Source organism: Vipera berus (assembly GCF_964194415.1).
Source record: "Vipera berus genome assembly, chromosome: 1".
NCBI classification, from domain to species: domain Eukaryota; kingdom Metazoa; phylum Chordata; class Lepidosauria; order Squamata; family Viperidae; genus Vipera; species Vipera berus.
In genome coordinates this window covers 109,177,404-109,194,171 of record NC_138202.1, presented here as the reverse complement: position 1 = coordinate 109,194,171, position 16,768 = coordinate 109,177,404, and the positions used below count along the sequence as shown (strand labels likewise).

The 16,768-nt window shown below is 39.2% G+C and overlaps 1 protein-coding gene across 2 annotated transcripts in view; it reads right to left on the bottom strand.

Annotated features, from left to right (window-relative positions):
* Positions 1 to 8,014: 8,014 nt before the first annotated feature.
* Positions 8,015 to 16,768, bottom strand: part of TOLLIP (toll interacting protein) — a 38,786-nt gene continuing 30,032 nt past the window's right edge. Inside the window, exon 7 of one of the 2 annotated variants that reach the window (XM_081314784.1) lies at positions 8,015 to 11,976. In XM_081314784.1, the coding sequence (XP_081170910.1) occupies positions 11,762 to 11,976 (215 nt within the window). In that variant the 3' untranslated portion in view covers positions 8,015 to 11,761. The remainder of the gene's footprint in view (positions 11,977 to 16,768) is intronic. The other variant, XM_081314785.1, reaches the window with a different exon arrangement.

Genomic DNA, 16,768 nt, shown 5'->3' with positions numbered 1-16,768 from the left:
TTATTTAACAATGTATGGTTTGTCTGGAGAAAGTATGAAATGAAATTTTTGTATGTGAAATTGTTTATGCAAGCAGTCAGAATGGAAGTGAATGAGTTAATTTGCTGATAAGTAAATGTGAGTGTGTTAGCCCTCAAACCCACCTACCACCCCCCACCCCGTCCCAGGCTGTGAAAGGAACAGTAAACTGCAGATTTTATTGTTGTAAAAGCCATGGATGATGTGTGAGAGAAAATGCATGTATAGGAGAGCAAACTATTTTTTTTTTTTGGTGGTGAGATTTTTGTAAAGTTTCTTTTACCCCCCACCAACCCCGCTGTGTTACTTTAAGAGTGAGAAAGGGAGAGACAGCCAGAAGAGGGGGGGTGGCTGGTCCTTTTAACCATTTTTTTTTCTCTGCTTAGAATTCCAGTCTGAAAAAGGGGGGTGGATGTGAAACTTGATGCCCACTCTTGCAGTTTCAGCTTGCAATTTTTTTTACTCGAAAGAGGAGAGATTAATTGTTGGACAAGTTTTTGGAAATTTTTGATTTTTAGTTAAACATCACCCAAAAGCTCACTTTAACAACTGTTTTGCTTAGGTTCAGAAATTCTGGGGCCAACTGTGGTTGCAAGTCAAGGAAATACCCATATTAAATATGATTATGGAATCTTCAATACTTTTGGAGAAGAGAAATGTAAAGGATTGATTAATAGCTAAGGGAAACAGTTGGCTCATGCAAAAGTTGATAGAAGCTGTGGAAACAGAAAAGACAGAAGTTAGGCCAGAGTGGCAGAAGGGCAGTGAATGAATGGATAATAGAAGGGAGAAACAGAAAAGTGGTTTTTAAGTTGGTTTGCACAGATTTGTGAATTGCATGCATTAATATTGTTGGAAACAAGGGGATTGCCACTAATGGGATCATCCTAAACGTGTGAATTGCATGCCTTAACACAAGCCTTAGAATGCTGAAGGAACAAGAATGTACTATAGAAATATGGATAGGGAGAAACATGGGAAGTAGAAGAAAGTGAGAGGTGGATGTTGCATGATGGGAGTCGGATGTTGCTATTGTTTAATGTGCTAACCAATTGAAAATTTTGGAGTGGATTCATTTATCCCATATGCCCAAAGTTTCTGTTTTAACCAGAGAAGCACAATTGGCTCAATTGATTTTTAAAATTCGTCACCAGATTTGTTACAACTTTTTTTAACCTTGCAAAATTTGCTTTTTGAACGCCAACATCCTATTTTTGTTGCTCACATTCGTAGTCATCAGCCTTTTCCAGGTTTTTTGCAAGAGGGAAACAATGTTGCAGATCAGGCTGCCTCTGGACCTTCAGCCTGTTCTTTGCAACCCCTCACCCCCTGGGAAAGTCATTCATATTTTCATCAAAATTCCAAAGCTTTGCAGAAGCAGTTTGGCATCACCACTGCAGAAGTAATTGCAATTTGCCAGCAGTGCCCAACCTGCAGCAAACAAGCAACTGCAATCCCTATGGGTGTTAATCCAAGGGGATTGGAGCCTTGCCAAATTTGGCAAATGGATGTCACACAACATGCACCATTTGCCCCATGTAAGTATTTGCATGTTTCAATTGACACCTTCTCAGGATTCATCATGGCCACCCCCCAAAGGGGTGAAGCCACTAAACATGTAATTAATCATTGTATTCGGACCTTTGCAGTGCTGGGATGTCCAAAAGAACTCAAAACAGATAATGGCCCTGCTTATAGCAGTCAAGCCATGGCAGAATTTTGTCATCATTGGCAAATCACACACAAATTTGGAATTCCATATAATAGCCAAGGCCAAGCCTTGGTGGAAAGGGCTAACCAAACCTTGAAACATGCTTTAGATCGTTATAAAAATCAGAACGGGGGAAAACGAAACCCCAACCTCCCAGCAGTGCAAGAAACTCTTAATCTTTGCCTCTACACTCTAAAACTTTTCCAACTTGACTGGCTATCCCTTTACCACAGCTGCAGAGCAGCATTTTTCATCTCCAGTTGCAGATCAGCCTAAACCCAAAGTGTGGTATCGCCAACTTCCAGACCTAACTTGGAAAGGCCCTGCAGACCTTCTCACTTGGGGAAGAGGCTACGCAGCTGTTCAACTGCCAGACAAAGTGCTGTGGATCCCTGGTCGTTATGTTCGTCCGTATCATGCCTCCACAAACACAACTGCAGAACCCATTAAAGATGACAGCATGGTTTGTGACTTTTTTCAGCTTTAACACCACTGACTGATGCCACTAAAACACAATTCCATCTGAAAGCTTACCCCAGACGTCAAAGTTTTGCCGCCTACTCAGCCTGCAGCATTTCATTGTGCCTCCACTTCACCAGCCTCAAGATATGGCTTCCTGTCTCCTGTAATTGTCCTTGCCTCAAGTTATGCCTTCCTGTGATAACCCTTGTCTTCTCTGTTAGCATTTGTATACGATAAGTTATGCTTTATTGTTTCCTGTGATGACCTTTGCCCTCTTCATTAGCAGTTGTATGCAATGAGCTATGTTTTCCTATGACCTTCCATATGTTACTTCCTCATGTGTGTACTTCCCCCTCCCTGGTGAAACTGCTCAATAAAAGAGTGCTGTGCAAAGCTGTTCGGGGGGCAACACCATCCACCCCGGGCACTCTGTGCTCTCTCACCTTGAACAAACTTGTGTTGGTGCCTCAGTTTGTCCTAGGATTCTGTTCCTGCACTATCGCAGTTCCCAAGTGTGACCGTCGGAACGTCCAGCACACTGGGTCGGTGGCAAAGGGCAAAATCCTTCCATATTCAAGGTGTTCACCCTTGCGAGGGTCCCTCTAAATTCTCACCCCTGTTACGGGGCTCTAAGAGTTGAGGCCGGAACCCTGATTGGTCGCTCGACGCGACACAAATCATTACTAAGTGCTGCACAATGACTAGTTCATTAACTCTGAAGTCCTTTGATAAGAATCCCAGCCTGGCTTGTTGCATGCCAATCTTTCTGCCTTTCTGGCCCCAGTAGTGGTCCCAAAGAGGGCCAGTTAGGGACAGGTCATGGAGAAAGTCTATCTAGGCAGCTGCTAAGAGTGGACACCATCTCAATGGCATCTAATCATCATAGTTATCACTGGCTACAGGAAATGTTTGGAAGGTCTTTCTGCCATAAGAGGTGTTTCATAGTAGTGACTGGATAGACATGAAAGCTTCTGCACCTGGCAATGTTCAGTTTTCTTATTTTGAATCTATAGATAACCAGGGGGAGAGCATTCTCTGTGGGCGCGCCTGCCCTCTGGAATCAGCTCCCTGTTGAGCTCCGGATGGCTCCCGACCTTCGCTCTTTTCGCCGCGACCTGAAGACTTGGCTATTTGAACTTGCCGGCCTGGACTAAGGGATTGGGATTTTAGATTTTAAATTTTAAATTTTAGAACGTGTTTTATTGTTTAGGGCTACTTGGTTTAATTTATTTTAATTTTTGTATATTATGTGTTGTATATAGTGTTTTAATTGCCCTGTACACCACCCCGAGTCCTTCGGGAGAGGGGCGGTATATAAATCCAAATCCAAATAATAACCACACAAAAATGGAAAGTGTTCCAATTTTCAGAAAGATGTATTTCACTTTGTGCCATGCCATGGTTTGTGTCAGGTTTTGTTCACCCAGGGATCCATTGAAACACACAATTTGACTAGGAGCCCTGAAACTTTTGCACAGAACTGTGAATGCTGTTCATCCTCTGTGAAAAGTTGCACTTGCATAGTTTTCATTCTTGATATTTTTAGAATCTAAAGTGGTCTTTGAAATATCCTCTTCTCCAAGTCCTTACTCATCACTGTGCTTCTGCCTTTTCTCCATTGAAGAAAACATTTACTGTAAAATTAGTAATTATGACTAACAGATGGTCTCTTATCTTGGCCCAGGGAAGGTAACAAAGCCATTTGCATTTTATTGCAATTAATCAGCGCTGACATGCTTCCTACTGGATACACTTCAGGCTTGATTAGAGCAAAACATACTGCTTGGAGAGATGAGCATCGATGGAAAAAGAATTTCGTATCTCCACCCGGAGCTTCTAATCACCATGGAAGCTCTCAAGGGTTCTTAGCGTTATAATGTGGCATGGAAGATTTCATTGATATTTCACCCATTCAGCTAAGTTGTTGAATTACCAGCTGTAATTAGTGCCATCAAATACATATATTCCTATAGAAATACCAACAATTGGAGCTATTTAACCCCAGTGCAATCTCATTCATGATTTCCTTTACAGCTGCTTATGTTGATTTTTTTTAAAAAAAAATATAGTATTTTGAATGTGAACTATTCACAACTGGATATTTGAGAGGCTAATTTCCCCCTAAAATGTGCTGCTTTCTATATTATATTTTTAATGCACAATTATTAGTAGCACTTTTACTGGATAGCATTGTGGATTAGCTTTAAAAGTATTCTTGTTATCATTTCATATCCTTCAAAACTTCTAAATTAAACAGCATTAAAATGAAAATGAACAAGACTCCAGCAACCTCATGAAAATTGTCATTCTAGATTGCTTTAAAAAGGCAGGCTACAATCAAACCAGCACAGGCATAGGAAGAGTCTTCATGCTGACTGCAGGGCATCACCTGCTTAAAGTGGTGTCATCCTTACATACAAAATTCTTATCTAGTTGTGATGCAATCAGTAGTTTCTGCTAAGTTTGAGCTGCAGAACCCGACACCCATCAAGGTCCCGAATGGCATAACATACTGCAACTATTAGACTTTATGTGATATAAACAGCTAATGCCTTCACACATGTAAAATGTGCAGGTAGTCCTCGACTTACAACACTTCATTTAGTGACCAAAGTTAAAATAGCATTGGAAAAAGTGACTTACATGACCATTTTTCAGAGTTATGACCTTCGCAGCATCCCCATGATCACGTGATCACAATTCAGACACTTGGCAACTGGTTTATATTTATGACCGTTGTTGTGTCCCAAGGTCATGTGATCACCTTTTGCAACCTTCTGGCAAGCAACGTCAACGGGGAAGCCAGATTCACTTAACCACCGGGTTATTAATTTATCAGCTGCAGGGATTCACTTAACAACTATGACAAGGAAGGTCGTAAAATGGGGCAAAACTCACTTGACAAGTGTCTCACTTAACAATAGAAATTTTGGGCTGTTATGGTTAAGTCAAGGACTACCTGTCAAAAGGATTGCTCCAGCCACATGAAACTGCCACCAGCAGACCAATGGATTTATTAAGGTGGACGTTCAAAACCAGCTTTGAAATAAAAATTGACATCTGATCATAGCAATGTCTTCTTAATGTAAAAACCATATGAAGGTGTTTGTTTGTTTTTGTATCTGGTTATTAGTGGAATGGAGATAAGAGCATAACATGGGGACTTCACTCCCGTCCATTCGCTTGGGATCCCAGATTAGCTTCTTTTGTTGTATTGAAGAAATTTGTGTATCGCCATGAGTCACAAACAGAACGACACTTTATTGACTTCATTTGCTGAGGCAGCACTGGATGACTATCAGATGCATCTTTCGTTTATGTCATATTTCTACCATCCTGAGATTTATCAAGTCATTGCATCAGGCACATGGACTGGCATGATAAAGGTATTACACACGATACATGTTTCCCAAGGGAGCATTATGCAGTTAAACAATGTTTGGTTATGAGTTCCACCTTGCTTGTGACATATTGCATCACCAAAATGTTGTTGACGACTATTTTGATCACTTGGTCTTGAAAGAATGGTTCAAAAGACTGGATCAGAGTTCCTTGACGTGAACTGATTTGAGAGGATTTCCTCAGTCGTCGAGATACCCATTTAACTATGTACACAGGAAAAGATGGCTGCAATTTAATCCTTCAGTTAGATCTTTATGATTTACCCACCTTGACAAAGAATCTTGCGACAAGATTATTTTCCTGAGATTGCAATCAAATAAATGCTGGAGGGGGGTATTTTTCTTTTTCCTTTCTGCATCTGACCAATGACCAAACCAGTTACATGCTCAACAAATAGCAAATTGTATGGTAGTCAAGGTAGACTGGGGGGCGGGGGGCGGGAACAGCTGAGGCCATAGCATTTGGATCATCCTGGAAACTGTGCCAGGATTAAACTAAATTGAAATTGTTGGCCCTGCTGCCAAGAGTGCTTTCTTCCAAAGTAATGCCTGCAAATGGGACTGTAAGTTCCAATGGACTGCCTTTATAAAACATTGACAATGTAGACTTATCTTGATCTTTATGGCACCTTCAGGAATCAGAGGGAGTGGCCATCAGTAGCATGCTTAAGTCATATATTTGCAGAACAGTGTTTTCACATGCTTATAAACCTGTAGGAAGCATATAACTCATTAAATATCTAAAAATATCTCCTCTGCCTTTTCCTACTTCTTTTTTATCCCCTTACAAAAAGAACAAAAATGAGTAGAAAAATAATAAAATGACCCCCTTCTCAATGACCCTTCTCCAACCACAGTCTCTGATGCTGCTGCAATGACTGAAAATGAGATGAAGAGATTGTGCAACCACCCCTTATAGCAGGGGTGTCAAACTCAATTTCATTGAGGGCCACATCAGCATTGCGGTTGCCCTCAGGGGGCCGGGTGGGTATGGCCAGGGTGGGCGTGGCCTACTGGGTGGGCATGGCTAGAGTGCATATGGCCTACTGGGTGGGCATGGCCAGCTCTACATTGTTCGCATCAAGGGTGCCTATGGGGGCCTGGGCAGGAGTGGGACAGATCTGGGGGTCTCTGGCAGAAGGAGGGTCTCTGGGCCAGGGCCAAGGCAGTGGGGGCCGTTCCCTCACTGTTTCCAGGATGGCTTCGCGGGCCACATGAAACCACTTCGCAGGCCGGATCCGGCCCCCGGGCCTTGTGTTTGACATGTCTGCCTTATAGGATGTGCACAAATGGCTTGCTTCTTGCAAAATTTTACAAAGCATTAAGACAACTCCCAAATGAAGTTCTATGCCTGGGTATCTCTGTGGTGGAGAAAGTGTTGTCAAACACTCAAGTGTACCAGGAGTCTAAAGCAATACAATTTAACATAAGCAAGGGAATGGAATGGAATGGAATGGAATGGGAGAGGAGAGGAGAGGAGAGGAGAGGAGAGGAGAGGAGAGGAGAGGAGAGGAGAGGAGAGGAGAGGAGAGGAGAGGAGAGGAGAGGAGAGGAGAGGAGAGGAGAGGAGAATTAGAATATTCTTTATTGGCCAAGTGTGATTGGACACACAAGGAATTTGTCTCTAGTGCATAAGCTCTCTGTACATACAAGCAACAAAATGATAAATCATAAGATACAAGCAACAAAGCGATAGTCATAAGATACCAATAGGAGCAGGTAATAGGAAAGATGAGAAGGATAATAGTAATATAGCCCTATTACATGGTTAAATATCCTTAGGCATAAATTAGTGCTGTGGGAATTATGCGTTTAGCAGGGTGATGGCATGGGAGGAAAACTGTCTTTCTGTCTAGTTGTTTTGGCACACAATGACCTACTGCAGCTCTACAAGGGAAGGTTGCACAATCCCCTCATCTCCTTTTCAGTTACTGCAGCAACAGCAAAGACCTTCTCTGTGCTTGGTTGGAGAGGATTAAGAAAGAGGCCATTTTATCATATTTCTATTCATTTCTGTTCTTTTTGTAAGGGGATAAAAAGTGTGTAACAAAGATATACAACTGAGTAATCTTAGTTGGCAACATTTTTTAAAAAAATGTTAAAATTTGCTGAAGTAAAAAGATTTTCAGTAAAGTTTGCACTTGCTTTTACAGCTATACTGAAACAGCTACTATTCCTGCCAGACTGCTTGCAAAGAACTGCAACATGAATTAACACAGAATCAACTCAAATCTAGATTTCTTCGACTCGAGGGCACCACTCCACTCAGTGAAGGTTACTGATTTTAAAAGGATTTGTTCCATCTTTTGTGAATATCTTGGAGATACACTTGGAGATATACCATTACACACAAACAAATGAATAGTCAAGGAAGCTTTAGGACTTTAGATATTCTGTATTTGACTACTAACTGCTAACGCTTTGTGAAGACTGTCTACATCTTACTGAATACAGATAGCCTCAGCAACTGTCATGGTTTGAAGCAACATGCCTCCCATAAAAGACCCATGGCCATAAATGATCTGATATACATTTATTAAATTAGATAGAATGGGAAATGATGTAATGCAAACAGCTGAATATCAATAAGAGTATTAAAGAACTGTTTTCAGAATTACAGCAAAACACCCTCAGTACAGTATTACAGGTCAGCCAACACAGGCAATAATATCTAGAAAGGGAAACGCTTAGAATCATCAGGACATAGTCAGACAGAATTGGATAAAAGGTGGCAAGCATCTAGCTAGGCAAAATGTTCCTGAATTTCACTAGTCTTGGATTCTTGGTGGGTTTAAAGCTACTGTCAACAAACTGCTGTCACAAAGAACATAATGAAAAACGCAAGGAAATGTTTTGTGCTGCCTAGCATTTATTTTATGTGGCAGATAACTGGTGCATTTCAGTTCTACACCTCAGAAATCTGTATCCCAACTTTACTCATGATGGACTGTACATTTCACTGAAATCCATGAGAAGCATTTCCATCTTTGTTTATAGAATCAAAGTACATCCAGGAACGATCACAAAAACATGGATGTAATTGTTAACAATGCTTGCATCCTACCCTTTTGAGCATGGGTGTCAAACTTGCCGCGCCACATGACTTTTTTTTTTTGCATTGCCAGAGCTGGGGTGAGCGCGGCCTCCATATCATGCAATGGGCCCACAGGCCAGCAGTTTGACACCCCTGCTTTTGACAGCGGACTACTCTATCACTGGAAAGCTTTTCATCCAGCAGAGCTTTCCAACTGGCTTAATGGCAAAATGAGAGCCAGGGTCTTTGCCAGTTTCCTTTCCCTCAGCCTCCAGATCCTTTACCCCTTCCAAATAAGTACCCTGGGGAAAAAACAATAGGAATTCTTCTAAAACACCCTTCTAAAAATATACTTCTCAGTGGAAAAATGCTGATCAGATTTCTGTGAACAGCTCTATTAGCAGGAAAGCCAAACAAACCGTTAGATCTATCTGAAAGTGGATTTATTTAACTTCAAAAAGAGCAAGAATACAATTCATTGACCTGCTCTTTAAAACCTTCTTCATTGTCCATCTCTGAGTAAACTTAAGCATTTAGAAGTAGATCTAAACTTTCTTTCAATTTTGCAGTAGATTTATGAAGACTCTTCAGAAACCTCTCTGGATGTGCACCGTGCACACATAAAAAAGCAGCCAAGGCTCGGAGGCTCAATAAATATCCAGAAGTCAAGGTCAATGTGGCAACTATCTGTGCAGAAATGCATCTCAAAACACAAACACAAGACTTTAAAAGGTACGTGAAGTAGCTGTGCCAAAGCTTCAGCTGAAGCTACTTCATAGCTTGCCACCTCCTGATCCAAAAAAGACACTTCATTCACAAGTGAAGCATCACTGAAAAATCTGCACAGCCGTATTATACAGCTCACGTTATTCCACTAGGATAGTACTATGGTGTATTCCAGACTTCTGGCTCATTGCTTCAAATTAATGAACTATCTTAAGGGTCTTAGCTAAACAAATTCACAAGAATTCACCAATGTATTACTGATATATGACTGACATTAACTGTAACATTAATCTGAACGTACTACAAAGTATGGAGAAAGGAACACAGTTGATTTTCAGATGGACACATACCTCTTCTGGAGCTTCTGAAAAGCACTTATTTCATGTAAAAAGCAACAGAAGGGGAAAGGAATGATTTAGCATTGACAAATACTAATCTATTAAACTTATGGGAGTAAAATAGCTACAGTTTAAACAAAGCAATAAATGGATCTGATACTGTATTTAAAATTATTTTCTCAATATATTTTAACAATTAAAAAAATAAATATTTTAACTATAGCTAGCTCTGCCAGGAGTTTTCATGATGATACAATAAAGCAATTCTAATAGACCTTTTCTATTAGAGAGTAAAAAAAAAGCATGAAATAATGAGGTTCTTCTTCTTTCAAAGCAATAAATTTGATGATCACCTTGATGCCTTATTGTCTTCAAACACTTTAGGAAATACAAAGTATGTCTGGCAATTATAGACAGCATTTAAAAATGCTTAAAACGATAAAAAAAACCTCAAATAGCATGTAAAGTGTGTCTATTAAAGTGCATTGTTTCACTTTTCCCAACTTTAAACAAATATAAACTTTGTTACCTCCAACAGATCTACAACTTTAATAGAAAATTATTATGTACAGCTTCTGTATATTGGGATTGTACTCTAAATGTGGCAGGTCTTCATTTGTGGCAATGAATTGCTTTCATATGCTTCGCCTTCAATAGAATTAAAGATTAATTGGGACCTTAGGAAATTACAATAGTGAATATTTGAAATGCTTTTCAAAGCATTATTGTTTATAACAACTGACCACAAGGAAGTATATTACATTGGTAATGCTGAATTTCTATGGTATAACGTTCCACTGCTTTGATTTTACAAGTTTCTCACAAATATAGGAGCAAACAAGCATGAAAAAACACATCGGGAAGATTTCTGTCCCCTTCTGGCATACAAGTAGTCCTCAGGTTACGATAGCAATTGTGACATTAATCAATATGGTCATAAAATGCGACACATGTGACTGCGTCACTTAGCAACAGCCATTCAAGCTGGTGAGCAAGGACCTCACATGACCACAATGTGGAAAGAGGCACTGAAATGGCATCCCAAGCAAGCAGGCAAGGGGCAAAAGCTGTGGGCGGGGTGGTGGTGTGGGTGGGCACTACAGAGCGCAGGTAGGCAGGTGCTGTGGGTTAGGTTCTACGGAATGCAGGTGGGCAAGTGCCATGGGAGATGGAGTATAAGATCTTCATGCTCCTCGGGAGAAAAAGTGGTGGCAGCAGAAGCGACTTACAATATAGTAACTTGTGATCTCCTGCCAGTTTCTCCAGACTTTGCTTCTGGGAAGCTGGTGACTGCAGAATGCTGCGATGGCCACAATTACAAGGACCCACTACAAGTCTCCCTCATTCAACACTTGTCAAATTTTGAATGGTTGCTGAATAAGTTCGCAGCCCAAGAACTACCTGTATGTTTCTGTGTCTTACAAAAGGGGTGTTTGTCATTTCAGAAGCACAGCAGCACTTCGTTCAACAAATAAAAAGAAAAAATCATAAATACATTGCATTGGTGCCCAATTAGCAGGTTGAAAAGTGATCTCTCATTAGTGAAACTGTGAAAGTTGCAACAAAGCTAGTATTCCATAGAAATTGCCTTAATGTTCAAATATCACTAAACAAGCCAAAGGGAACTACATAATCTTCTTTTTTGTCTCACAGAAAGGGATTGCTTAAGAGAGAGTTTGCTCTTTAATAGCAATTTATAGAACATCAGTCTCCCTCATCCCTCAGCTGATACTCCCCCCACTCCCTGATTTTCAATGTATAAGGAATAACAAGTGGAAGAGAAACTTGGTTGGTTTTGGAATGCAAACTAAAAAAGTGGGAAGGGGAATGGGCAGAGGTATTTCAACACTACCTTTCAACAGAAATGTGGACAGGGTAGAAGTGATAACTATAAAATGGCTGAGATTTCTGTAAGGTTATCTGTAAAAACCAATATTCCAATGACCATGACAAAAATGGATCACAGCCTCTCAGATAGGTTGCTGGCTTGGGATTTTTTTTTCTAACTAAATTCCTGGCTTGGCAAATCAAAATTAAAGGTAACAACGATGAAGGGTTGTATGAGAATGATCTAAGCCTCTTCTGCAATTTGAAGCAAGGAATTGATAGCGGCATCCTTGTTCCCTCTCTGAGCTTCTAGTACTGAACGGATTACTTCTTTGTCCATGTTGGGGAACATGTCCTGGATAGATTTTAGATCCTCTTCATTACATACATGTTGGGGGTTGGTTGCAGGTGGTGGAACTGCCACAGGTAGCATGCCTGGGTTACAAACAGCAGGCATCCCTGGAAAAAGACAAAGAATGGAGACTGATTGGAAAATACAAAATTCTAATGAATTTAAATGTACTGCAGTGTGTAACATCTTCCCTTTAAAGAATTGTTAATTCCAGACATATAGATAAAAAGCATTTAAAAGCAGGTACAATAAAACACCAGATGCAATTCTAGATCATTAAGGTTATATGAAAGATGTAGGTGAACATTAAATTGGAGGCGATAAGAGTTACAGAATATAATAGTCAATGAAAGCTGTTCTCCTAGTACAGGGGTAGGCAACCTTGGCTCTTTTATGACTCGTGGACTTCAACTCCCAGAATTCCTGAGCCAGCTATGCTGAGGGGAAAGACAGAGGTTTCCAAGCTGAGCCATGCTGGCTCAGGAATTCTGGGAGTTGAAGTCCACGAGTCATAAAAGAGCCAAGGTTGCCTACCCCTGTCCTAGTACATCATGAAACAAATAACTTCCCATCAGTCATAACAATTAACCAAAATCAAATTGGTTTAACTCCTAGTAACTTTATAATAATATATCTTCTTGCTGATACCCAAATCATCATTCTGTTTGTTGATCATCGGTTATCTGAAACTTCATTGATTTACATAGTACATAAATATTTACAAGATACCTTCTAAAAATGAAGTTAGTATTATAGAATGTTTATTCAAATTATGTTAAACAAAATAATGACTTTTACTACAAACCCTGATTTTGTGAATATTATTGACTAATAGTTTTAATAATTAAATTTAGTTTTCTTAACTAATGATTTAAATGATGATCCCTAACCCTAAGCCTTTGCAAGTCAGGCAATTGTAGGAGATTGGGCTCCCCCTCTGCTTTTAACTAACTAGAATCCATTCTTACATGGAATCCTGGGACATTTAAAAGGGTGGAAATTTCTATGAATTTAAAAATTAGCTGTTTGTGCTACAAACCTAAAATAACTATTTAGCTCTGTGATATGGTCACATTTATATATGTGAAAACACCTCTGAAACTAAAATATTTTTCCTAAAGTCTATGAAGAGTTGGCTCCGTGTTATTTGTAATCAATGCAAGCAAGATGAACAATATAGCAAATTATACACTAGAATAGAGTACTGAATTTTAACAGAGTAAGAAAAGAAGGAGTCCATTCAGACAGCTCAAGTGACCATACTATATACCTTGTCAGACAAGGTTTACGCTCTTCTGTTTTAAACAGTATGGTTCTTTAAGATGGTTGATCATTTAAGATGGTTGCCAACTTTTCAAGAAAATTAGCCAGGACTTCCCTGAGCCCCTGTATCCTGCACTGATACTTCCTGCATATCAGTCCTGCTTTGCAGTAATGAAAAGATTTTTTAAAAAGTACTATTTCCAATTATCTTCAGAGTGAATCAAAGAAAATGGCAAAGGAAACAAAAGTCTGACAAGGATAGGGGAAAAATGGAAAATATATAATTTAAAGAGACTGATACACAATAATCCTTGGAAATATAATGAATAAACCAAACTTGGCTATTAAGAAAAACCCTTAGCACAGCTGGTTTCTCACTACTGAAAAATGTCAATAGAAACAGGATATTAATTATTTCAACTTATGAGTTGAAGTTGAAATTATTATTTTGATTTAGGCACCTCCTGATAACGGTGAGTGGCTCCCAATATTAAAAAAAAGAAGTTAAAATAAATTGGTTTTTTAAACAAGCAAAGTAGTACAGAATAATCAATAAATTGGAAACTGAATTCCCCATAGTCCACTATTTTCCATTTAAAAAGTGCTCTTCAAAGTTTATAAAATTAATTTGGCTTCAAGTGCATCAGCGTGGTTATAGTGAGAAGCATACAGATATAAGCAATGGTACTTACATGAAATGAAAAAGTAAAAAAAATGGCAATGGATTTGATGATACATGATATTTTTACAAGGCAACACTCAGTACAAAAAATTAATCAATTCATATAGTGCAGAAAAAATTATAGACCTTAAAGACAATATTCTAATACAGTCAAGTGCCTTCATATCCTGATTATCTTGTTTCACCACTTTTTATCCCATAGTGGAAATACAATATTTGTGAAATATTTTCAAATGTATCAAAGAGGGAGAGAACCTTCCAAGTTTCATTATTAGCTTTTGTATCTGATTCAAATGCTGTATCATTTTATTTTCTTGGGGAAGAGGTCCCCTGCCCAAACTCAAATTTATGATGAATATTAAACATATATTATAATCAGAAAAGGAGATAGTTGTAGTACTTTGCAATTTCTTTTACATTTCTTCTTCAGCCTGACTGTTCCCAAATCCTGAAGACTAAGCATTTTATTAATCAAGGGCATTTCGCCAAGACACTTGACTGAACATTTTATATTGTAGTAAGGATGTCACAATACTGACTTTTGAATGATGAATTTAATACTGTGTTGCAAGAGACAGTGGAAATGCAGCTCATTTTTATTCCTTCCTATTTTTATAATAGGGTAAACGAAACTTATAAAACATGCGAGCTGCAAAAACTAGATGGTTACCAGAACTTTTCGAGGGGGGGGGGGGTTGCAGAGGAATCTAACAACATCCAGATTCCTAAAATAGTGTCCAGGAGTAAACAGGCTTAAATGTAAAGTAAAATAAAGCAAATAATCATATTATTGTTTAAAATATTTTTTCCCAATTGGACAATATTTATTTAAATTTAAAGGCTGCCCAACTCCACACAACTGACAAAGTCAAAATGGAAAAATCATTCAATTCTGAATGTCTGCAAAGACCAACGTAACATCCACAGATCCAAAACCCACATCAAATAAAAGTGTCTAGGGTTCATCAGCTACTCTGTCCCCAGGCCTGAGAGCAGAACCAAATTTTGAAGAATTTTCAGAATACTATCACAATGAGAACCAAGTGGACCTTTGTGGGATACTATTCGAGAGGACGGGTGGCTTAGCAGACAAGATACACTTCCTAGATCCTGATAGATGGCATTGTTAAGTTGAAGGACCTGGAGTATGTCCACTTTGTCCATTCTTATTCAGTGGGCAGAAACCTTTAAAGATAACCGGACCATATACCATGAGGAGCTTTGCAGGTGAAAACCAGTACTGAGAGTTACACCTATAAGACAAGTGACAAGTAGTAGAGCTCACATAACACATGGTACTGGAACACGAGCATTTTGTAATATGCCCATCACTGCCCATGCACCATCTAGCAATGGCTTCACATTTGCAAATATCTCTAGATGACATGAAAAAGTAACACTAAACTAATCTCTCTGTATCTCTCTCTCTCTCTCTACAAACACAAACACACACACACACTAAAACAAACCTTGAAGTTGAAGAGTACAGCTCAACAGAAAACAACTTAATGGAACTGTTTGTTAAGGTGATAATACAGAACCTAACAAAACAGAAACGTACTTCAAGTTAAGTCTACCTCCAAGTATTAGAAGGCTCTCTGGGTAACACAATATTACTTCACCACATTCAAAAATCCCGAACAAGTGCTTCCTATATACCAGGCGTCCCCAAACCCCAGGCCTCACAAGCAGCGGATGAGCGGTGCACAAGCGGTGCACACACATCACCTCCCCCCCACCTACTGCCACTGCCGGTCCGAGGAGCTGGAAAGGTTAGGGACCGCCGCTACATACAACACAAACTTATTTATACTTCAATTCTCACTTTGCTATAGCTATCAACTTTGGAAGAACAGGACCAACCCTATTCATAAAATGTGCACTAAAATGCAAGGTCACTTTTTGGGGAGTAAAGAGTATCGGGGAAAAAAGACAATGCACATTATTTCCAAATATTTTAAAATGTTTAATAAAATATATAACAACTGACCAAATTTCTTCCTCTGAAAGTATGACAAGGAAAATTCAATAACTAACTTCCAGAATATTTGCCCTGTAAAACAGATGTGCAAAAAAATTCTAGACGCATTTCCCCCCCCTAAAGTTTAGCAACTGTTCTAAATGCTAGGCTTTTTCCAGGCTCCAAATAAAACAGATCCACCTTTAACATTGCTTACTTGCAATGATTCAAGAGTCCAGAGTCCTTTAATTAGGTTGGTTTTTAATGTATATTGTCCAGCTTTGCCAGTCAAGTAGCAAAGACAGTTCCATCCTCACCGCCAGAGAAGGAAGAGGAAAGGCCAGGCAAAAACAACAGTGACGTAATCATCTGCTGAAACACAGACAATGGAAGGTCCTAATCACCCAATACCCTGTTTCCCCCAAAATAAGACCTAAACAGAAAATAAGCCCTAGCGTGACTTTTCAGGATGCCTGTAATATAAGTTCTACCCCCAAAATAAGCTCTAGTCAAGATTGTCAGCCCGACAGACACATTTAGTACCGTATTTCTCCGAAAATAAGACCTAACCGGAAATTAAGTCCTAATGCGTCTTTTGGAGCAAAAATTAATATAAGACCTGGTCTCATTTTCGGGGAAACACCGGTAGCCTTGATCAGACTGTATGGGGTATCTACATTCAGAGGCAATTCCAAATGGCTGATATCAAATCTAAGAACTAGTGAAAATTCTGAAATATCTGCTTGTTTGGTTGATAGAGATAATGTACTGCTTTTTATAAAAACATCGTGTGCTGGGGACACATTAAAATTCATAGTTTCTGCTCTGGGTGTTGTTTTGGGGATTCTATTTTATTCTGTGCATCTTTGCTGCTGTTCATAGACTATATTGAAATGAAGTCATGCTACATGTTGGAGGTTTGTTCAGCTTTGCAGCTGTTTGTATAAAAAGCCTTTAAAAAGTGTTTCCATTCTTATCTATGACTAGTTTTTTT